Source organism: Nicotiana tabacum, chromosome 19, assembly GCF_000715075.1.
Source record: "Nicotiana tabacum cultivar K326 chromosome 19, ASM71507v2, whole genome shotgun sequence".
Classification (NCBI taxonomy): domain Eukaryota; kingdom Viridiplantae; phylum Streptophyta; class Magnoliopsida; order Solanales; family Solanaceae; genus Nicotiana; species Nicotiana tabacum.
In genome coordinates this window covers 67,939,321-67,955,957 of record NC_134098.1, presented here as the reverse complement: position 1 = coordinate 67,955,957, position 16,637 = coordinate 67,939,321, and the positions used below count along the sequence as shown (strand labels likewise).

The 16,637-nt window shown below is 35.2% G+C and overlaps 2 protein-coding genes across 2 annotated transcripts; one reads left to right on the top strand and one right to left on the bottom strand.

Annotated features, from left to right (window-relative positions):
* Positions 1 to 834: 834 nt before the first annotated feature.
* Positions 835 to 11,771, top strand: LOC107825338 (DNA mismatch repair protein MSH6). The gene is made up of 21 exons (XM_016652185.2): positions 835 to 1,975; positions 2,577 to 2,670; positions 2,804 to 2,906; positions 2,990 to 3,043; positions 3,176 to 3,250; positions 3,541 to 3,609; positions 3,723 to 3,806; positions 3,899 to 4,090; positions 5,359 to 5,909; positions 5,983 to 6,112; positions 6,867 to 6,958; positions 7,051 to 7,229; positions 7,300 to 7,502; positions 7,573 to 7,674; positions 8,323 to 8,485; positions 9,494 to 9,783; positions 9,855 to 9,992; positions 10,470 to 10,549; positions 10,677 to 10,776; positions 11,016 to 11,145; positions 11,365 to 11,771. The coding sequence occupies exons 1-21, from the start codon at positions 1,123 to 1,125 to the stop codon at positions 11,601 to 11,603; spliced, it is 3,921 nt and encodes a 1,306-aa protein (XP_016507671.2). The 5' UTR covers positions 835 to 1,122; the 3' UTR covers positions 11,604 to 11,771.
* A 369-nt stretch (positions 11,772 to 12,140) lies between these two features.
* On the bottom strand, positions 12,141 to 15,318 carry LOC107825339 (uncharacterized). Its single transcript, XM_016652186.2, has 7 exons — positions 15,069 to 15,318; positions 14,847 to 14,918; positions 13,857 to 13,930; positions 13,232 to 13,391; positions 12,665 to 12,745; positions 12,448 to 12,543; positions 12,141 to 12,330 (listed from the first exon to the last, which is right to left on the bottom strand). The coding sequence occupies exons 1-7, from the start codon at positions 15,222 to 15,224 to the stop codon at positions 12,298 to 12,300; spliced, it is 672 nt and encodes a 223-aa protein (XP_016507672.1). The 5' UTR covers positions 15,225 to 15,318; the 3' UTR covers positions 12,141 to 12,297.
* Between the last annotated feature and the right edge of the window lie 1,319 nt (positions 15,319 to 16,637).

Below are 16,637 nucleotides of genomic sequence, written 5' to 3'. Positions count from 1 at the left end.
CTTCATTCAGTCCGTAACATTAGCAAATCAAAGTAGGAGATTTTAAGTAGAGTTAACAAAAGAAGCACTTTTCACTTTAATAAACAAAAAAGAAACCTTTCCGCTTTCAGCTTTTCATTTACCAGCCAAGAAATAATAGTGATTACAATGATTATGATACGGAGCTAATGAAACACATTGAAGATTGTGATTTAGCATTCAATAAAGTGGGGGGAAAATCACAAGATAGTTTAAATATTATTAGAGACAAAAACTTTAAAGGATATTGATTCATATGCTAGTTATATTGTTTTTGCAGAGATTAATAATGAAGAGATTGTTAAGAAGTGATTGAGATGAGTTACACATGAATTATTTACTTTTTTTTTGTCTTTGAATATCTTTATCGCATATACTAAAATAATTTATAAATTCTCGCTTAACTTAGTACAAGTATTATCTAATACTGCTAACCAACCATTGCATTAGTTATGCAACTATTACTCCTTCCATTCAAGTTTACTTGTCCACTATTGACTTGGCACATCTTATGAGAAATAATAAATAACATGATAATTTACTATATGACTCTTATTTATTATATGTTTGGAAAATATATTGAAAATAAGTAGTAGGAGTATTCAATAAGAAGGGTAAAATAGGTATAATATGGTAAATTACCTATTGATTTTTCAATATGGACAAGTAAAAATGATTTTCTATTTTAATACGGTGAATAAGTAAACTTGGACGGAAGGAGTATTTTTTAGTATGAGTCGTATGTTATGCGGGAATTTATGCTGTAATTAACGCTTCCAAATCATTACCAAACAACTCCTAATATGTGACTTTTTCACAGACTGTTGCTATAGTGACATTGCAGGTGGGGGAGCAGAATCAGAAAAATAAATAAAATAAAATAAAAATATGCAGCGGAATATAGAGTTGCACTCGCTAGTGAATCAGTAGGAAGAAGGGCTTAGTGGAGGCTTCCCGCCACTCAACGTTCACTCTTCCCGCCATTTGCCAGGACCACTATATATACCGTCTCCGCTTCCACAGAGTTTATTCTTCTCATTCATTCCCACATATACTCTATTTGCCACTGGCCACCATTCTCTTCTCCATTTACAGTCGCCATAAATGGCTTCTTCTCGCCGCTCCAGCAATGGCAGATCTCCGCTAGTCAATCAACAGAGCCAAATCACTTCTTTCTTCTCTAAAGCGACTTCTCCTTCCCCATCACCTCTTGTCCCTAAAAAAGTTCCAATCAAATCTAACCCTAACCCTAATACAAAACCTAAACTTAAATCTAGTCCTAGTACCAGTCCTTGTGCCAGTCCTACGACACCTTTGCCTCTACAGGTGAAACGGAAGATAACTGCACCTATTTCTGCCATCGTTGACCTTAAGCCATCGTACGGGCAAGAGATAGTGGGCAAAAGAGTTAAGGTTTACTGGCCATTGGATAAAACTTGGTACGAAGGCTGTGTAAAGTCTTTCGACAGTGCTTCTGGCGAGCATTTGGTTAAGTATGATGATGACGATGAGGAAATGATCGATTTAGCTGAAGAAAAGATCGAATGGGTAGTCGAGGCACCCACGAAAAAGTTGAGACGGTTGCGGAAGTCTTTGGTGGTGGAAGAAGCTGAGGAGGAGGAAGAGAAATTGGAGGATTTGGAGAGCGTTGAGGATGATTCTGAGGATGAAGATTGGGGAAAAAATGCGGATAAACAAGTGTCTGAAGACGAGGATGTTGATGAGGATATGGACTTGGAGGTTGAGGAAGATGCTGCTGCTGGATCGAGAAGCAGGAAAGCGAGTGCGGATAAGGTGGTGGTGTCGAGGAAGCGGAAGAGTGGTGAAGGGGTGAAGTTAAGTTCGAGTTCGAGCAAGAAGAGTAAGACTGTTGCAGATAAGAGGAGTGCTAATAGCAAGGTGGACAATGCAGTGAATGGAGTAAATGGGAAAGAGCTTGTTAAAACCAATGAGGATTGTAAGTGATTGAACCTGCATTTTTTGTGTTCCTCTTGAGTTCTGTTTATTTGTTGAATGCTTCAGAATATTTGGCGGTTGTGACATTGTTCTATGATAATCACTATCATAAAAGTATTCGCTCTTTGAATTTGTATTTGACGGTTGACCTGTTATGAGTATATATCTTATCCATAACATGAGCATATTAAACCATGAATATATTTGTCCCCGAGTATGTATGACTTATTGTGACTCTTTGAATTTGTATTGAGGAAAAAGAACTGTTTGCTGATCTTACTAAAGATGGCCGTTTCTGCAAGGGAAATGTAAAATGGTTGGAGCAAGGACCTGACAGGAAAGATCGGAAATGAAGGAAAGATTTCTACTTGTAGAAAAAAAAGAAGGAAAAATCTGGACTACATTTTGATGGTTGGATCCAAACTGAAAATGTAGACTTGTAGTAAGCTATCCGAGGTTGCCTAATTCGGCAATAGCATTAGATTTGCAGTTGTTACTGTGTTAATTTAAAATTTATTCCCTCGGTGGTAAGGTTGGCAAGAAAAAAATTAAGGCTTAAATGTAATATGGAATGAAATTGAGCTGGCTCTGTTGCCTTGCAGGTGTCAGGCCAATCAACAATGATAATGTACTGCTGTGTGGTGCAGTAGATAGATTTGGACAACGTGAAGCAGAGAAATTTCCTTTCCTTGGGAAGTAAGTTATTCTTGCAATATTTGCTGCAGTTCACTATTTATTTTGTTTTATTTGATCTATGTGGAGATTGGTGATGTTTTACCATTTGCTTGTTGTGGCCTGTTTTCTGAATTTTCCTTGTGTGCCGAAACAGAAATAGGAAGGACGCTAATAGGAGATCCCCTGGAGATGCCAATTATGATCCAAAGACTCTTTACCTACCTCCTAATTTTTTGAAAGGTTTAACTGGTGGTCAGGTAATTGGATTCTCCTGGGTTGATATCTTTGGAGTTCTCTTCCCTATTAGAATGAGTACTTAAATGGTGTAAATGATGCTCAGAGACAATGGTGGGAGTTCAAGTCGAATCACATGGATAAAGTTCTGTTTTTTAAGGTAATGATGGTGGCATCATATTGATGGCTCAATCTATTTGCCAATGAAGTTGCTGTGCAGCTTTCTCATTTCATCTTCTTCAGTTTGCCCTTTATGTGATGATTTTTAATTATCCTGTGATTTGTGAATCAGATGGGAAAGTTCTATGAGCTTTATGAGATGGATGCACATATTGGAACCAAGGAACTTCATTTGCAGTACATGAAGGTAACTTGAGTCTATGCCCCAGAAATAGAAATATGAAAGAAAAGAAAAGATTAAAAAACAATTTGGTCGTCAGCATGTGTAGATATGCCTAAAAGAGAAAAAAATGGTCTCAACATCACCTTTTACTTTTCTCTGTTCAGAAAGTGCGTGTTTTATACTCTTTATCACTTTGTGATTAAATTGCATGTTTCTGTTTTAAGGTAGTACCTTATTTTCCTTTGCAATAGGATGGTTCGGTTTCATTCTTCAGTTCCTGAGCATCTGAGCTGACTGTTGCCTTGTATCTCCAGGGAGAACAACCCCATTGTGGATTTCCAGAAAAGAACTTCTCAATGAATGTAGAGAAGTTGGCGCGAAAGGTCGTAATTGCTAATTGCACAATGTTCAGCGTTTGCTTTATGGTTCAAATGTTAGCTGGACTGCCTGGTCTTTCATGGCAGGGTTCTTATTCTTAATTGCTTTGATGGGGCAGGGTTATAGGGTTCTTGTGGTTGAGCAAACAGAGACACCTGAACAGCTTGAGACTCGTCGAAGAGAGAAGGGATCTAAAGATAAGGTCATCATTATGCTACATAAGGGCAGTCACAGTGATGACAATTTTACTTCCTTCAGTTCTTTCTGCAGCTAACACATCATAATATATCCCAGGTTGTCAGACGTGAAATATGTGCAGTGGTCACTAAAGGAACATTAACTGAGGGAGAAATGCTCGCGGCAAACCCTGATGTTTCATATATGATGGCAGTGACTGAAAGCTCTCAAACCGCTGTATTGCAAGGGAAGCGTACTTATGGTGTCTGTATGGTGGATATCACCACAAGCAAGGTTATTATTGGACAGGTACTGGGAAATAGCTTATGAATTTCTGTAGTTTTCTTGGTAAAAAATTTTGTGCCATCTTTTCCTAGTCATGTGTAGTGTGTTTGCTGTCAATCGGTCTGATTCTACAAGGTTGCTCTCTGTGGGTGATAGTTTTTCACAAATGCTCTCTCAGAATGCAATTTGATTAGCTTAATGTGAATGTTCACATACCTGAATTAGTTTTCATCAGCCTTCCCATATAGTGATGTGTTCTTCACAGACTAAGGGCATATAACTGGCTAATCAATCATATCGATAGGTTGCAAAATTCAATTGTCAACGATTGTTAATTATAAGCTCAAACCATGTCTCTTGAATAATTGAAAGTAAGAGCACAAAGAAAATTTCATGACGTATTTATTAAATCTGCAAAAATTGAGCAATTTCTTCTCATATTCAGCTCAACAACAACAACAACAACCCACTATAATCCCACTAGTGGGGTCTGCGGAGGGTAGGTGTACGCAGACCTTACCCCTACCCTGGGTTAGAGAGGCTGTTTCCGATAGACCCTCGGCACAACAGTATCTAATACATCTTCAGAAACATGAAATGCTACTAAACAGGAGCTTCTTTTACATCTTTAGGTCTAAGTTCCACTAGTGATGATGTTGATATTCCAACCAATTTGGCACCTTTCGATATCTGGTTTCTGCATTAATTGACCTCACTCTTTCATCTTGTACATTAACACGCATATCCATCTGTTTTGATTTTTGGTTCTGCCATCCTTATAACCTCATTACGACCACACATTCATTTAGGTTTCTAGCATCACCTTCTTCTTATTTTCTTTATCAGTGATCTCTTCTAAGCTATTTTTACCCAAGTCTTCAACATGTTTTCTGGATAAAAAAATAATGATCTTTTACTAAAAGAATTTGTTATGTTGACAACTCATTAATTTAATGTGATTCTCTGTTTGTTTGGAAACAACTTGTTTTGTTTGGTTATGAAAGTAAGTGCAAGAACATTCAAGTGTAGCATGCACGAGATGATTAGCTGTGCCATAAGCCTGTTCTATCTGCTTGTCTACTGTCTGGAATCAATCTTGTCTTGGGATTCTGTTGCCAGTAGACTGAATGACACTTGGTATAGCAGAGCTTCTAAATTTGTATTTATTTAAAAATTCTTAATTTCTGAAGGAACCTTGTCATCATCTCTGTGCTGTATTCCATCTCTATATTGGCTTATCTTCATTTTGTACTGAAATGAAAAGTTAGTAATTTGATGTATTTCTTTGCCAGTTTGAGGATGATTCAGATTGTAGTGCCTTGTGTTGTCTGCTTTCTGAGTTAAGACCGGTGGAAATAATAAAGCCAGCTAAATTGCTTAGTCTTGAGACTGAGAGAGTACTGCTGCGGCATACACGAAATCCTCTGGTAAATGAGTTGGTTCCTGTCTCTGAATTTTGGGATGCTGAGAGAACCATTTGTGAGGTGAAGGCAATCTATAGGAACATGAGCAGTCCACAGCTGTCATCATCTCCAAATGAAATGGAATCACATGAAAGCACTACCTCAGAGGAATATGGTGAAAGGAACCTTCTACCAGATGTTTTATGTGAGCTTGTAAATCTTGGTGGGAATGGGAGTTATGCACTCTCAGCACTTGGAGGAGCTCTATACTACTTGAAGCAAGCTTTTCTGGACGAATCCCTGCTCAAATTTGCAACATTTGAACCGCTTCCCCTTTCTGGTTTTTGTGACAGTACTCAAAAACCTAATATGGTTCTTGATGCAGCTGCGCTTGAGAATCTTGAGATATTTGAGAACAGTCGAAATGGAGATTCTTCAGGGTATATCTAGCTTACTTTCATTTAGTTGATTATATTGTCGTCAAACTTAGAGGTGATTCGTTCGTTAATATAGGACATTATACGCTCAAATCAACCATTGTATCACAGCATTTGGGAAAAGGATGCTCAGATCATGGCTTGCAAGACCCTTATATCATCCAGAGTCCATAAGAGAACGTCAGGATGCTGTAGCCGGATTAAAGGTACATTCAGGGTCCTAAGGTTCTGTGTTTGTACTGTCTCTTTTTAGAAAGGTAACAATTTTATATAATTGTTTAGCAAAAGGCTGTGGTAGGAGTCATCTTTACAACTTTCAAAAAGCAAAAGACCCAAGTTCTGTGTTTGTACTAGTGATGGTGAACTTTTGCACTCTTTGGTTATGGTCCTTTGCTTGTGGCATTTTGTTATCTCTTTTTGGCTGGGTAGGGTGAAAATTATTAATCCATCTATCAAGTAAAGTACTGTCTAAAGGTTGGATATATCGAATGAAGAAGGCATCACAAGAATTGGACTGACCAGGTTGAAAGCATTCATTGTTCGACGATTTCACAGGTGATTATGTTCACTCGTTTGCTGACAGCATGATTGCATCTATCCTGTTACTTGTGATTGCTGATGGAAGGTTTTTGGAGCCTTCATTTGCAGTAAGCAATTGCTTGGTGCTGGACCCTTCCGTCCATCTTCACAAAGTGAAACTGATACATTAGATCTACTCAAATACAGACTGAATGATATTATAAAGAATTGGTTTATTGGATTTATTGTGGCTTTAGCAGAATCTTGTTGCTGAATGTTTTTGTTCTGGACCATATTTATAATTATACCTGAATTTGCTTGTCCTTTTGCCTTTTCAACTTTCTTGTTCCTTTTTTATTTTGCCCTTGCATATATTGTGGTAGCTTCTTAATGAGCTGCTATGACAAATGAGATGCTATAATGTGCTCAATGCTTTTCTAGGGGCTCAATCTACCTTTTGTTCTTGAGTTTAGAAAAGAGTTGTCAAGGCTTCCTGATATGGAACGGTTGCTTGCACGCCTCTTTGGTAGCAGGTAAAGATCGATAATTATCAGATTCAATACTCTTTTTCCATTAGAGGTAGTCACCTCTTAAGTATGTTTCTCTTTAATTTGCATAAATGCAGTGAAGCAAATGGAAGAAATGCAAATAAAGTGATTTTATACGAGGATGCAGCAAAGAAACAACTGCAAGAGTTTGTGTCTGCTTTACGTGGATGTGAATCAATGGTGCATGCATGCTCTTCACTTGGGGTGATCTTGGAAAACACAGACTCAAAGCTACTATGTCATCTATTAACACCAGGTATATAAATTGTATTGTTCAATCATGCTGTATGTTCTGGTGGCATCTGATTGATTAATTGGATTTATAGGTAAAGGTCTTCCAGATGTAGATTCAATTCTCAAGCATTTCAAGGATGCTTTTGATTGGGTAGAAGCAAATAACTCGGGCCGAATTATACCTCATGAGGGGGTTGATGAGGAGTATGATGCTGCATGTAAACAAGTGCAGGAGATTGAACTTAAATTATCCAAGCACTTGAAGGAACAGAGGAAACTGCTTGGAGACTCATCAGTAAGAACATAGATTTAATGTGCAATAGGAGGTTATTCAGAACCAAATCTTATATTTGTGAACTTTGCAGATAGATTACGTGACTGTAGGAAAAGATGCATACCTTTTGGAAGTACCAGAATGTTTGTGCAGGAGCATTCCGAAGGAGTATGAATTACAGTCATCGAAAAAGGTTAGTTGGCATACTTCTACATTTTCAGTGCTAAACATACCAAGGGTTGTAAATTGTGTTCATGAGATTTCTTGCTACGTGAAGTCAAAGTTTACCTATTGCTAATGAGATGCTTGAGTCAACCTAGATGATTGTTTCAAAACCGTTATTTAGAAGATTGCTACTTTTAATCAAACTGTTTAACACATGTTTCATTATTCTATTGAGCTGTGCATGCATGCAGTTGATGCTGCAGCTTAACAACAGCTAATTGCAGTGTTTCTAGTTTGTTATGAGTTTTATTGCCCTCATTGCAAACTCAGACAATCTTTGACAGATTCTCTCCCTTCCTTTTATGTGGTTATCTGTATTGGGTTGGATGAGGAGCATGAAGATTCATTTAATCTTTTTAAAGCTGTGGCGATTCTAGAAACAAAGGAACGATACTAGGAAATTTACCATGTGGTATATTGGAATTCGTACTAGATTTAAACAAGTATATCATCACCCAGTAACTGTAGTTTAATTACCTGGTTTGTTGGTTAGTAGTAGCTGTGCACCTGCTTTCTTTTTAGAAGAACTGGCTGTTAATCGGTCGTAGAAGCAATAATTCCAGCCACGTGCCACTACTGATCTTCTACTTTCCCCTATAAAATATCTGGCATGCAGGGTTATTTCAGGTACTGGAATCCAGTCTTAAAGAAATTAATCGGAGAGCTCTCACAAGCTGATTCAGAGAAGGAATCTAAGCTAAAAAGCATTTTGCAGAGGTTGATAGGACGGTTCTGTGAACATCATAATAAGTGGAGAGAATTAGTTAGTATCACTGCAGGTATTGTTGACCCTTAATTTGGACATGGAATCAGATATTGCTCTAAGTCTCTCTTTCCCCCTCTATTCATTTTGGAGCAGTAATATCATTAGTGCTCTATGGTGAATCTAGTCAAGTCTTCTGGGGAAAAAAATCATACTTGTGGTGGAAAAATAATAGATTACTTCCAGGTTCTCCGTTTTCTTTGCATGCTTTTGGGCAGCGACATGATGTTCCATGGAAGTTACTTGTGCTCCTTTTCATGCATACTTGATTGTATTCTTTCGTTAAGAAAATTTGGAGCTGGAAAACTTATTTATCATTCTTTTGTCCGCTCTGTCCTCCTGGTGACAGCTTATTCAGTCTGCCCACTCAAAAAAAAATGCTCTGCCCCAGCTGAACAGTGGATTTGGAAACATAAAAATCTCTAATTAAGGCAAAAAGAAGTCTCTCTTTGCTTTTGTCTCTCTCCTCTGTATGCAAAGAAACAAGGGAAGTAAAGGTTGGGGAAATATAAGAAACCATAAATAGTGTATTCTGAAGTAAAAAGCAAGATAAAAAGCTGGTGATTCTTTTTTGATAAGGGAAGAAAAATAGATTACTCTTTTCTTAATTTCATAAGATTCTTTTAAGCAACAGTTAACGCAAGGGCGTCGACATTCCAGAAAAGTGGAAAGGTCTCTGTGATTTTAACAAACTAGGAGGGAGGTTCCCTAATTTGTAACAACTTTTTCCAAGTTAAAAAATATCTTGGTTATTATCCTCATTTGAATTCAAATTAGAGGAAAATTGGGAGGTTAGTCACTATGTCCAAACTCCAAACCAAGTCCTGGTAAATAGCACTGTGTTGAACATAACTAATAACCTCTTGCTTTAGAAAGAGCTTTTTGCTCGTGAAGTTTAAATCTATACTTGGTAGAACTTTGATTCAAGAGCATCTGCTATATTATCAGGTATTTAAACAAAAGAAGCTTAATGATACACAATTAGGATCTTTAATACAAGAAATGTGGCTGTTATCTCTTGCAGAATTGGATGTTTTAATCAGTTTATCAATTGCGAGTGATTACTATGAGGGACCAACATGTCGTCCAAACATCAAGTCAGTGCCAAGTGAAGATGATGTGCCAGTTCTTCATGCTGAAAATTTAGGACATCCTGTTCTTAAAAGTGATTCTCTAGATAAGGGAACCTTTGTTTCCAACAATGTTTCCCTTGGCGGTCCTCCAAATGCAAGCTTTATCCTTCTTACTGGTCCTAACATGGGAGGGAAATCCACTCTTTTGCGCCAAGTTTGCATGGCTGTAATTTTGGCCCAGGTGAGTTACATCCAGTAGAAAATTAGTGTTTCCTCATCAATCGATGGCTAAAAGATTTTGATGCTTTTTAGATAGGAGCTGATGTACCAGCATCATCCTTTGACTTATCACCCGTTGATCGTATATTTGTAAGAATGGGGGCCAAAGATCATATTATGGCAGGCCAGAGTACATTCTTGACAGAACTCTTGGAAACTGCTTCAATGCTGGTGAGATTTTATTGTTTCTAAAGGCTGTTATCAATTTATTGCTTGACTACCATCTGATTTTGTTAGATATATACCATCTGGCTGAGAGTGGGAGGGATAGAGAATTATGTAAACAAATACATGCTAATATATTGTACCTGCTTAGACATAGTCATTATTAAGAGCAAAATGGGGTTGATATTAATTTCAACTAAAAGGCTGTTATCAATTCATTGCTTGACTACCATTCAGTTGTTTTAGATATAATACTATTTAATTGAGAGTGAAGGGGAGAGAATTATGTAAACAAATAAATAAATAAATAAATAAATAAATAATTGACTTGTATTATGGTGTCTGCTAAGATGGCCTTAGACATGGTCATTATTAAGAGCTAAATTGGGAGATCATTATTGGGTTATTGATATTAATTTCGCACTCGTCTCCATTTAGTAATCTGAACATTTGTTTGTTTGGACTAATTATCAATGATTGTAGTCTTTGGCGAGCCGTAATTCACTCGTCGCACTCGATGAACTTGGTCGCGGTACATCAACTTCCGATGGACAAGCAATAGCGTATGTGCCAATTATACAAAAAACATTATTGATTATTTGTTACATTGTAGATTTTATTTTCTTTCCCTTATTTGCTCAAACATTTTCACTAAAGATCATTATGTTATGTTTCTGGTTCTGTTGGCAGTGAATCAGTTCTCGAACACTTTGTCCACAAGGTGCAATGCCGAGGAATGTTTTCTACCCACTATCATCGATTATCTATTGACTATCAGAAAGATTCCAGAGTACTGTCTTCCAATCTTTCACTTCCCTTTTAATTGTCGTATTTTATATGCATTGCTTTAAAGATCAAGCATTTGGCCTGAACATTTTGATGCAATAGCTAGCAGAATAATAAAATCAGACAGTTAATAAGCGGATGCCTTTTGGTTGATACTCATTAGCTTGTTTTGATTTTGACTATTAACCTGTTAAAATCAGATGCTCAGTAGATCACATGGAATTTTATGTTTTGGTTGTGCAGGTGTCACTGTGCCATATGGCATGCCAAGTTGGGAAAGGGTCCGGAGGTCTTGCGGACGTTACTTTCCTATACAGGTTGACACCAGGTGCATGTCCTAAAAGTTATGGTGTCAATGTGGCACGGCTGGCTGGTATGTCGTATAAGTTTTTCTACTGCACCATGAACTCTTGCTTTATGTATCTTTTCCGTTCCACCTCATAAAGGTTTAGGGGACTCGATATCTCTTTTTTCATCCAATGAGAACATTTCGGGTTGGTTTGCAACCTTAGTTTGTGAACTTAGGCCTCGATTTTATTTTCACTTTTAGCTTGTTGAACCACACTCTTTAATCTCAGAACTCTCTTTTCAGGACTTCCTGATGGTGTGCTTCAGAGAGCTGCTGCTAAATCTGAAGAGTTTGAAATTAATGGCCACAATAAGCAATTTGAAGAGAACTCGTATGGGAATTTGACAAGAAAGGCAGCAGCACTTGTGCAGAATTTGATGAATTTCGTTATTACTGAGAAATGTGAAGACAATGAAGGTGTGGTTCTTTCTGAGTTGAATGGATTGCAAAGGAGAGCAAGAATACTCCTTGAACAAAATTGAAAAAGAAATCTTAATGTACAGCTTCTAATCCTGTATGGGCATTCTTATTCCCTAGTGTTCTGGACCACTCTATTGCAACTATTTTCCGTTGCCAATTTTGTATAGAAACATGCTATGGCAATGTTTCCTCCTTGATTAAGGTTGCTATTAGAGTTTTACAAAAGAAAAGATGTTACTAAGCCAGTTTTTTTCTCTATACTATGCCAAATTTTTCCCACATGGATATTTAGGTAGCAGACTTCACATGGTCAAAGGCAGTAGTTGGCATAGGGGTGTGGAGGGGAAAGGTTGTCTCCATCCAGTTTGTAATTTCCTATAGTGAAACATCAAAACAACCTAGTTTGTTGGCAATATCTAACCGTTTTAATAAGGTTGGTTTCTCTTCCATTTGACTTGGATCGCAAGAGGAGTTTGGCCAGGGTCGTTGGCCTAACTGAAATATATAAGTATTTCTATTTCGCATTTGTCTTTGTACAAGCTAATAGCGTAAGTTGTAGTAGTTATTCATAAGAAGCAATGGAATTGTATCAATAATCAATCTAACTGCCAAGGAATCTATTGTGAAACTTTCATTGCTCTCCACGTGTATGGGAAAAACCAATTAGATAAAGCATCAGGGTGATGCTTAGAAAATACAAATTACACTGTTAATGAAAAGAATAAACAATTAGGGAGGACTCTCGTATTAGTTGTGTTAGTCAGAGTTGGATAACCTGTCTTCTGTATCCTGAATAAAGAAACAAACAAAATATTTAGATTGTATTTATGGAGCTAACGAACATGTTAGAAAATGATTGGACTTGAAATTGGATTGAGTTGACTAAAAATAAAGAAATGAGATTACCAGATACTGCTGTCTAATGATAATCTGAATTCTTGTGATCAACAGGACTATAATGTACATAGGCAAGAGTATTCCAGTGGATTTTATAATAAGCAGCTGCAAGTAAAATGACAAATAAGGTTGGTAAGAACTATTTATTAGTTGTTAAGACAGTTAAATTGGTACCAAATTATCTTTTTATTATATACATCACAATCAGATAAGTTGGTACACTTACTGTAGGAAGTGTAAAGGGATAGTTTCTTGGTCCTCCATTGAGCACCTCTAACAAATGTCTCATCATAAGCAGAATTGTGAACTGCAAAATTAAATTAATACCACAATGTTAAAGCAAAAATGAAAAATCTATGGATATTAATAAATACCATATTAATAATCAATTAATGAGATAATGAAGTTAATTAATGTCCACGCAGGATCACGAACTAGTGCATAATGCTTCGGTTCATGTCTTTGGGAGCAAATCACAAGAAGAAAGTTAATTAATAGTAACTTAAATGTTGGTTTCCATAATAAAATATGAAGCAGCATTGAAGCACATGTGTTTTTGGGCTGTTAACTATGTTTGGTTATTACGTTTCCAAAGAGACAATTTAAATGGTTAAGATGTCACAATTCAAATAGTCAGTATAATTACAAGTTTTAATTTCTCATCTTGACCATTAATTATTGTTGAGTTGGACGTTCTCTATTTCGTTGTTAACTACTTATATAAAAGGCAAAAACAATTACACAAAACTCAAGCATTGTTGATTAAAAAAGGAAAAAAAATTCAAGTGCTTACAATGAGAGCAACAGTTCGACAACAAGAGGCACTTCTATCTGCTGCTTGTGAGCATTCAGAATATTGACTCCTCGCCAGCATTTGTCTTTCTTCTTCTGAATCTGACTCCAAAACAACCACTCTTTCCCTTCCATTTTCTATATCTGCTTCTGCACTTCCTCTTAAGTACATGCAAACAATGTTCGTAGAGTTTAAGTTCTATGTACCGATAACATAAAATATTTACACAATTAGGCCTAATCTTACATGCTATTACAAGTAAAACTATATTAATAGCATAAAAAGTATATTATTTAAATAGTCAGAGCAAATAACTTAATTAGATCCATTAACTAACAAGTGCGTTAGTAATGGTAATTAAATATTGCCCCTCATGGCGAAACTGCTTATTAATTTGTTATATCCAGTGTCGGAGTTACTAATATTTATTAGACATCCCTGGCAGTTTCTTTAGGAATGTATTAACTATCTATCAAGTACAATGAAGGAGACAATAGCAATATTAAATTAAATATACAATAAAGGCTAGTCTAAAATTATAGCGTGCCAACTATTCTTCTTTCTTTCTTTCTTTCTTTTGTAAACATAAATTTAATTCCAGGAGGAAAATTGGTCGAATATATACCTAATTGTCCCAGCTGTATTATCAACTGAGTGGACTTTCTTAGGAGGTGGAGCCGTGTATCCAGGTTCAAATTTCTGCAACGTTAAAAATGTCATCAACTTTATAGATTATTCGGATACAGAGTACATAAAAGAAACTTTTAATTTGGTCAGCAACTCTAAAAGAAGAAGATATCTAAAAATGGACGTCACTTATATATTACAATCTTACTGTCTTATTTTTTTCGAGGTAATTAGTTTGACTTATTATTGAAAAAAGTTTATAATTATCCAAGGTGAAAAAATCATTGTATATTATCACTCTATAAAAGTTAACCTCTTTAAAATTAATAGATGAACAATCCAAATAGTTAAAACAAATGGAAAAAAGAGATAGTAACAGAAAATTGCGTAGCTTAAACTGAACGTCAAAGTATAAGCAACCAGTCAAGAAGTAGATAAGCATAGACGATGGTGACATTTTCATTCTTTATATTTATCGAAAGAAAGCGTGTTCTGATTTCTGTCATATGTTAATTATATTTTATCTCTGCCCTTTATTTCCCAAAAATATGTGCTTCCTCCATGTCCTATTTTACGTAAAACTTAATACTAGTATTATTTAGAGGGTCAAATTTAATTGCGATTTTTCCAAATTTGCTTTAAATATTTTGGATTAATACTTACGAACGTATACTACTTCCCACATGATTTTATTAAATGTTATTTTTATTTTGAAAATTTTTATGTATTTTTGTCTGAATTGAACACCAATGTAAATGTTTTGACCTCATACAAAAACACTTAACATTTCAGTAGAAGAAAAAACAGAGGAAGCAAATTTTTGTCTTAAACCTGAAAAAATAGTTTTAGATGACAAGAACAGAATATGTGTTCTGTACGGAAATATAAATTTCCCCACAAAACAAAAAGAGAACCCAACAAGAGTCACTTATGTTAATTTCATTTCTTGGAATTGGAATTATCAAAAAAGAAGAATCGAAATTCGAACCTGTAAACAAATTTCGCAGATTATATTTCCCTTTTCATTGCACCATCTTTGAATACAATCCCTGTGCGCAAACTGAAAAAAACAAAAAGTCCAAATTCAATATGTGATCACCAAAAGATTTTAAAAAAAAAAAATTAAAAATAAGAGGATCAAACCAGCTCAATTAGAAATTTAGTTACCAAAAGAAAATTTAAATGATAAAAATTAATAATCAGTAATTACCTTGACAGTTCCAGAACATGCACAAGGAGCTTCCAAATTTTTACAGCTTTCAAATTCTTCTTCGTGGCAAATTCTACATAAATATGTTGAAGCAGAGATGAATTTATAATCATCTACATATATTATCACTTCTCCCATCTGGTTTTTGCTTTTCATAATCTGTTGAATTAATTACTCTGCAACTTTCTTCTTCTTCTTTTATTCTTTGATATTTTTGTTCTTTCCTTCTTTCTCTGTTTTCTTGGAGTCTCAGAGAGTATAAATATACCAAGAAGATAGAGGGTGAAATTCCAAGATTGCCCTTATTCAGAATTTTCAAATGAATCTACCACATAGGTACAAGTTGTACATAATCAATACGCGCTTAAAGAATTTAAATTAAATCTTTAAGGATCTTCGAAAATAAAAGAAAATTATATACAAAGCTAACCATCTTTTTCCATTTTCCACCTCTATGATTAAGCAATTATCCAAAACTATACAACATGCATGCAGACTCTTAGTATATTTTATTTTTGCCTATTATGCTCCAAATATAACTATTTGGGTGGTTCAGCTATAAATTATACACATAGTATTATTTAACTCTCAAATAATGTTAAGGGATAGCAATAATTTTGTTCTTTTAATGTTTATGAATTTATTTAATTTCTTGTTAGGGCATAATTCGAGATGCCTGAACTTAGCTTTCATTTTAGTGCATAGACAAACATGCAAGGTTAGTAGTAAATGCAACATTATTCGGTGTTTAATTAAATTATATATATATATATATATATATATATATATATATATATATATATATATATATATATATGAAAAATGACTTATATTTACTGATTTAAATTCGTGAATCTATATCTATTTCAATACAAAATTACTTCGATGAGTAACTAATTAAGAATTATTATATATATTGATAAGCGATCATTCGTGTTTAGCTTAAGAAGGAGAAAAATAAAGTTAGTTTACCCACTTTAACCATTATATCTTTGCCACAAACTAACTTACCAACCCTACTTCTCCCTTACTCCTTCCTATAAGAGAGAAACGAAACTTCTCTTTTAATAAAAGGAGCAGAAGAAAATATACACACCAAAAAAAAAAAAAGTGGCAATTTTTTTATAATAAGTAAGGGATGAGGTGCAACATATATGTTTGTCTCCGAGCTCCGACAAATTCTTCTCTTTTGTTATAAATTTACAACAAGCTAAAGTTTGCTAATTTGTTTAATACTAGTATTGTTCAATGAATTAAGTCTATTCACTAATGTTGTAAGTAAATTTTAAATGCTCAAAGTAATTTGTCGGATTACTATACGTTACTTGCTTTTTTTGTTAGGTTATCAATCCTTATTCAGAGTAAATACTTACGTATAATTAACTAGTTTTCAGCAAATATTTTTACAATATATTAGTGGATAAAACTTAATTTCTAGTCGTTTGCTTGAATTAAAAAAATAAAAGGTCAAGTAGGGTCCTACGATTCTGGTATTTGTACGTGGCCACCTAAGTGTGTAACTAACATACGAAAATGAGCTAAGTTTGTAATTAACTAAAAAGGTGGAGG

Coding starts and splice junctions, on each gene's coding strand:
- LOC107825339 (XM_016652186.2), bottom strand. CDS start 15,224: ATGAAAAGCAAAAACCAGATGGGAGAAGTGATAATATATGTAGATGAT. Junction 13,931..14,846: donor TCTGCGAAATTTGTTTACAG/GTTCGAATTTCG, acceptor TTAACGTTGCAG/AAATTTGAACCTGGATACAC. Junction 12,331..12,447: donor TCATTAGACAGCAGTATCTG/GTAATCTCATTT, acceptor TTCTTTATTCAG/GATACAGAAGACAGGTTATC.
- LOC107825338 (XM_016652185.2), top strand. CDS start 1,123: ATGGCTTCTTCTCGCCGCTCCAGCAATGGCAGATCTCCGCTAGTCAAT. Junction 2,671..2,803: donor AAATTTCCTTTCCTTGGGAA/GTAAGTTATTCT, acceptor GTGCCGAAACAG/AAATAGGAAGGACGCTAATA. Junction 3,610..3,722: donor TAGAGAAGTTGGCGCGAAAG/GTCGTAATTGCT, acceptor TTGATGGGGCAG/GGTTATAGGGTTCTTGTGGT.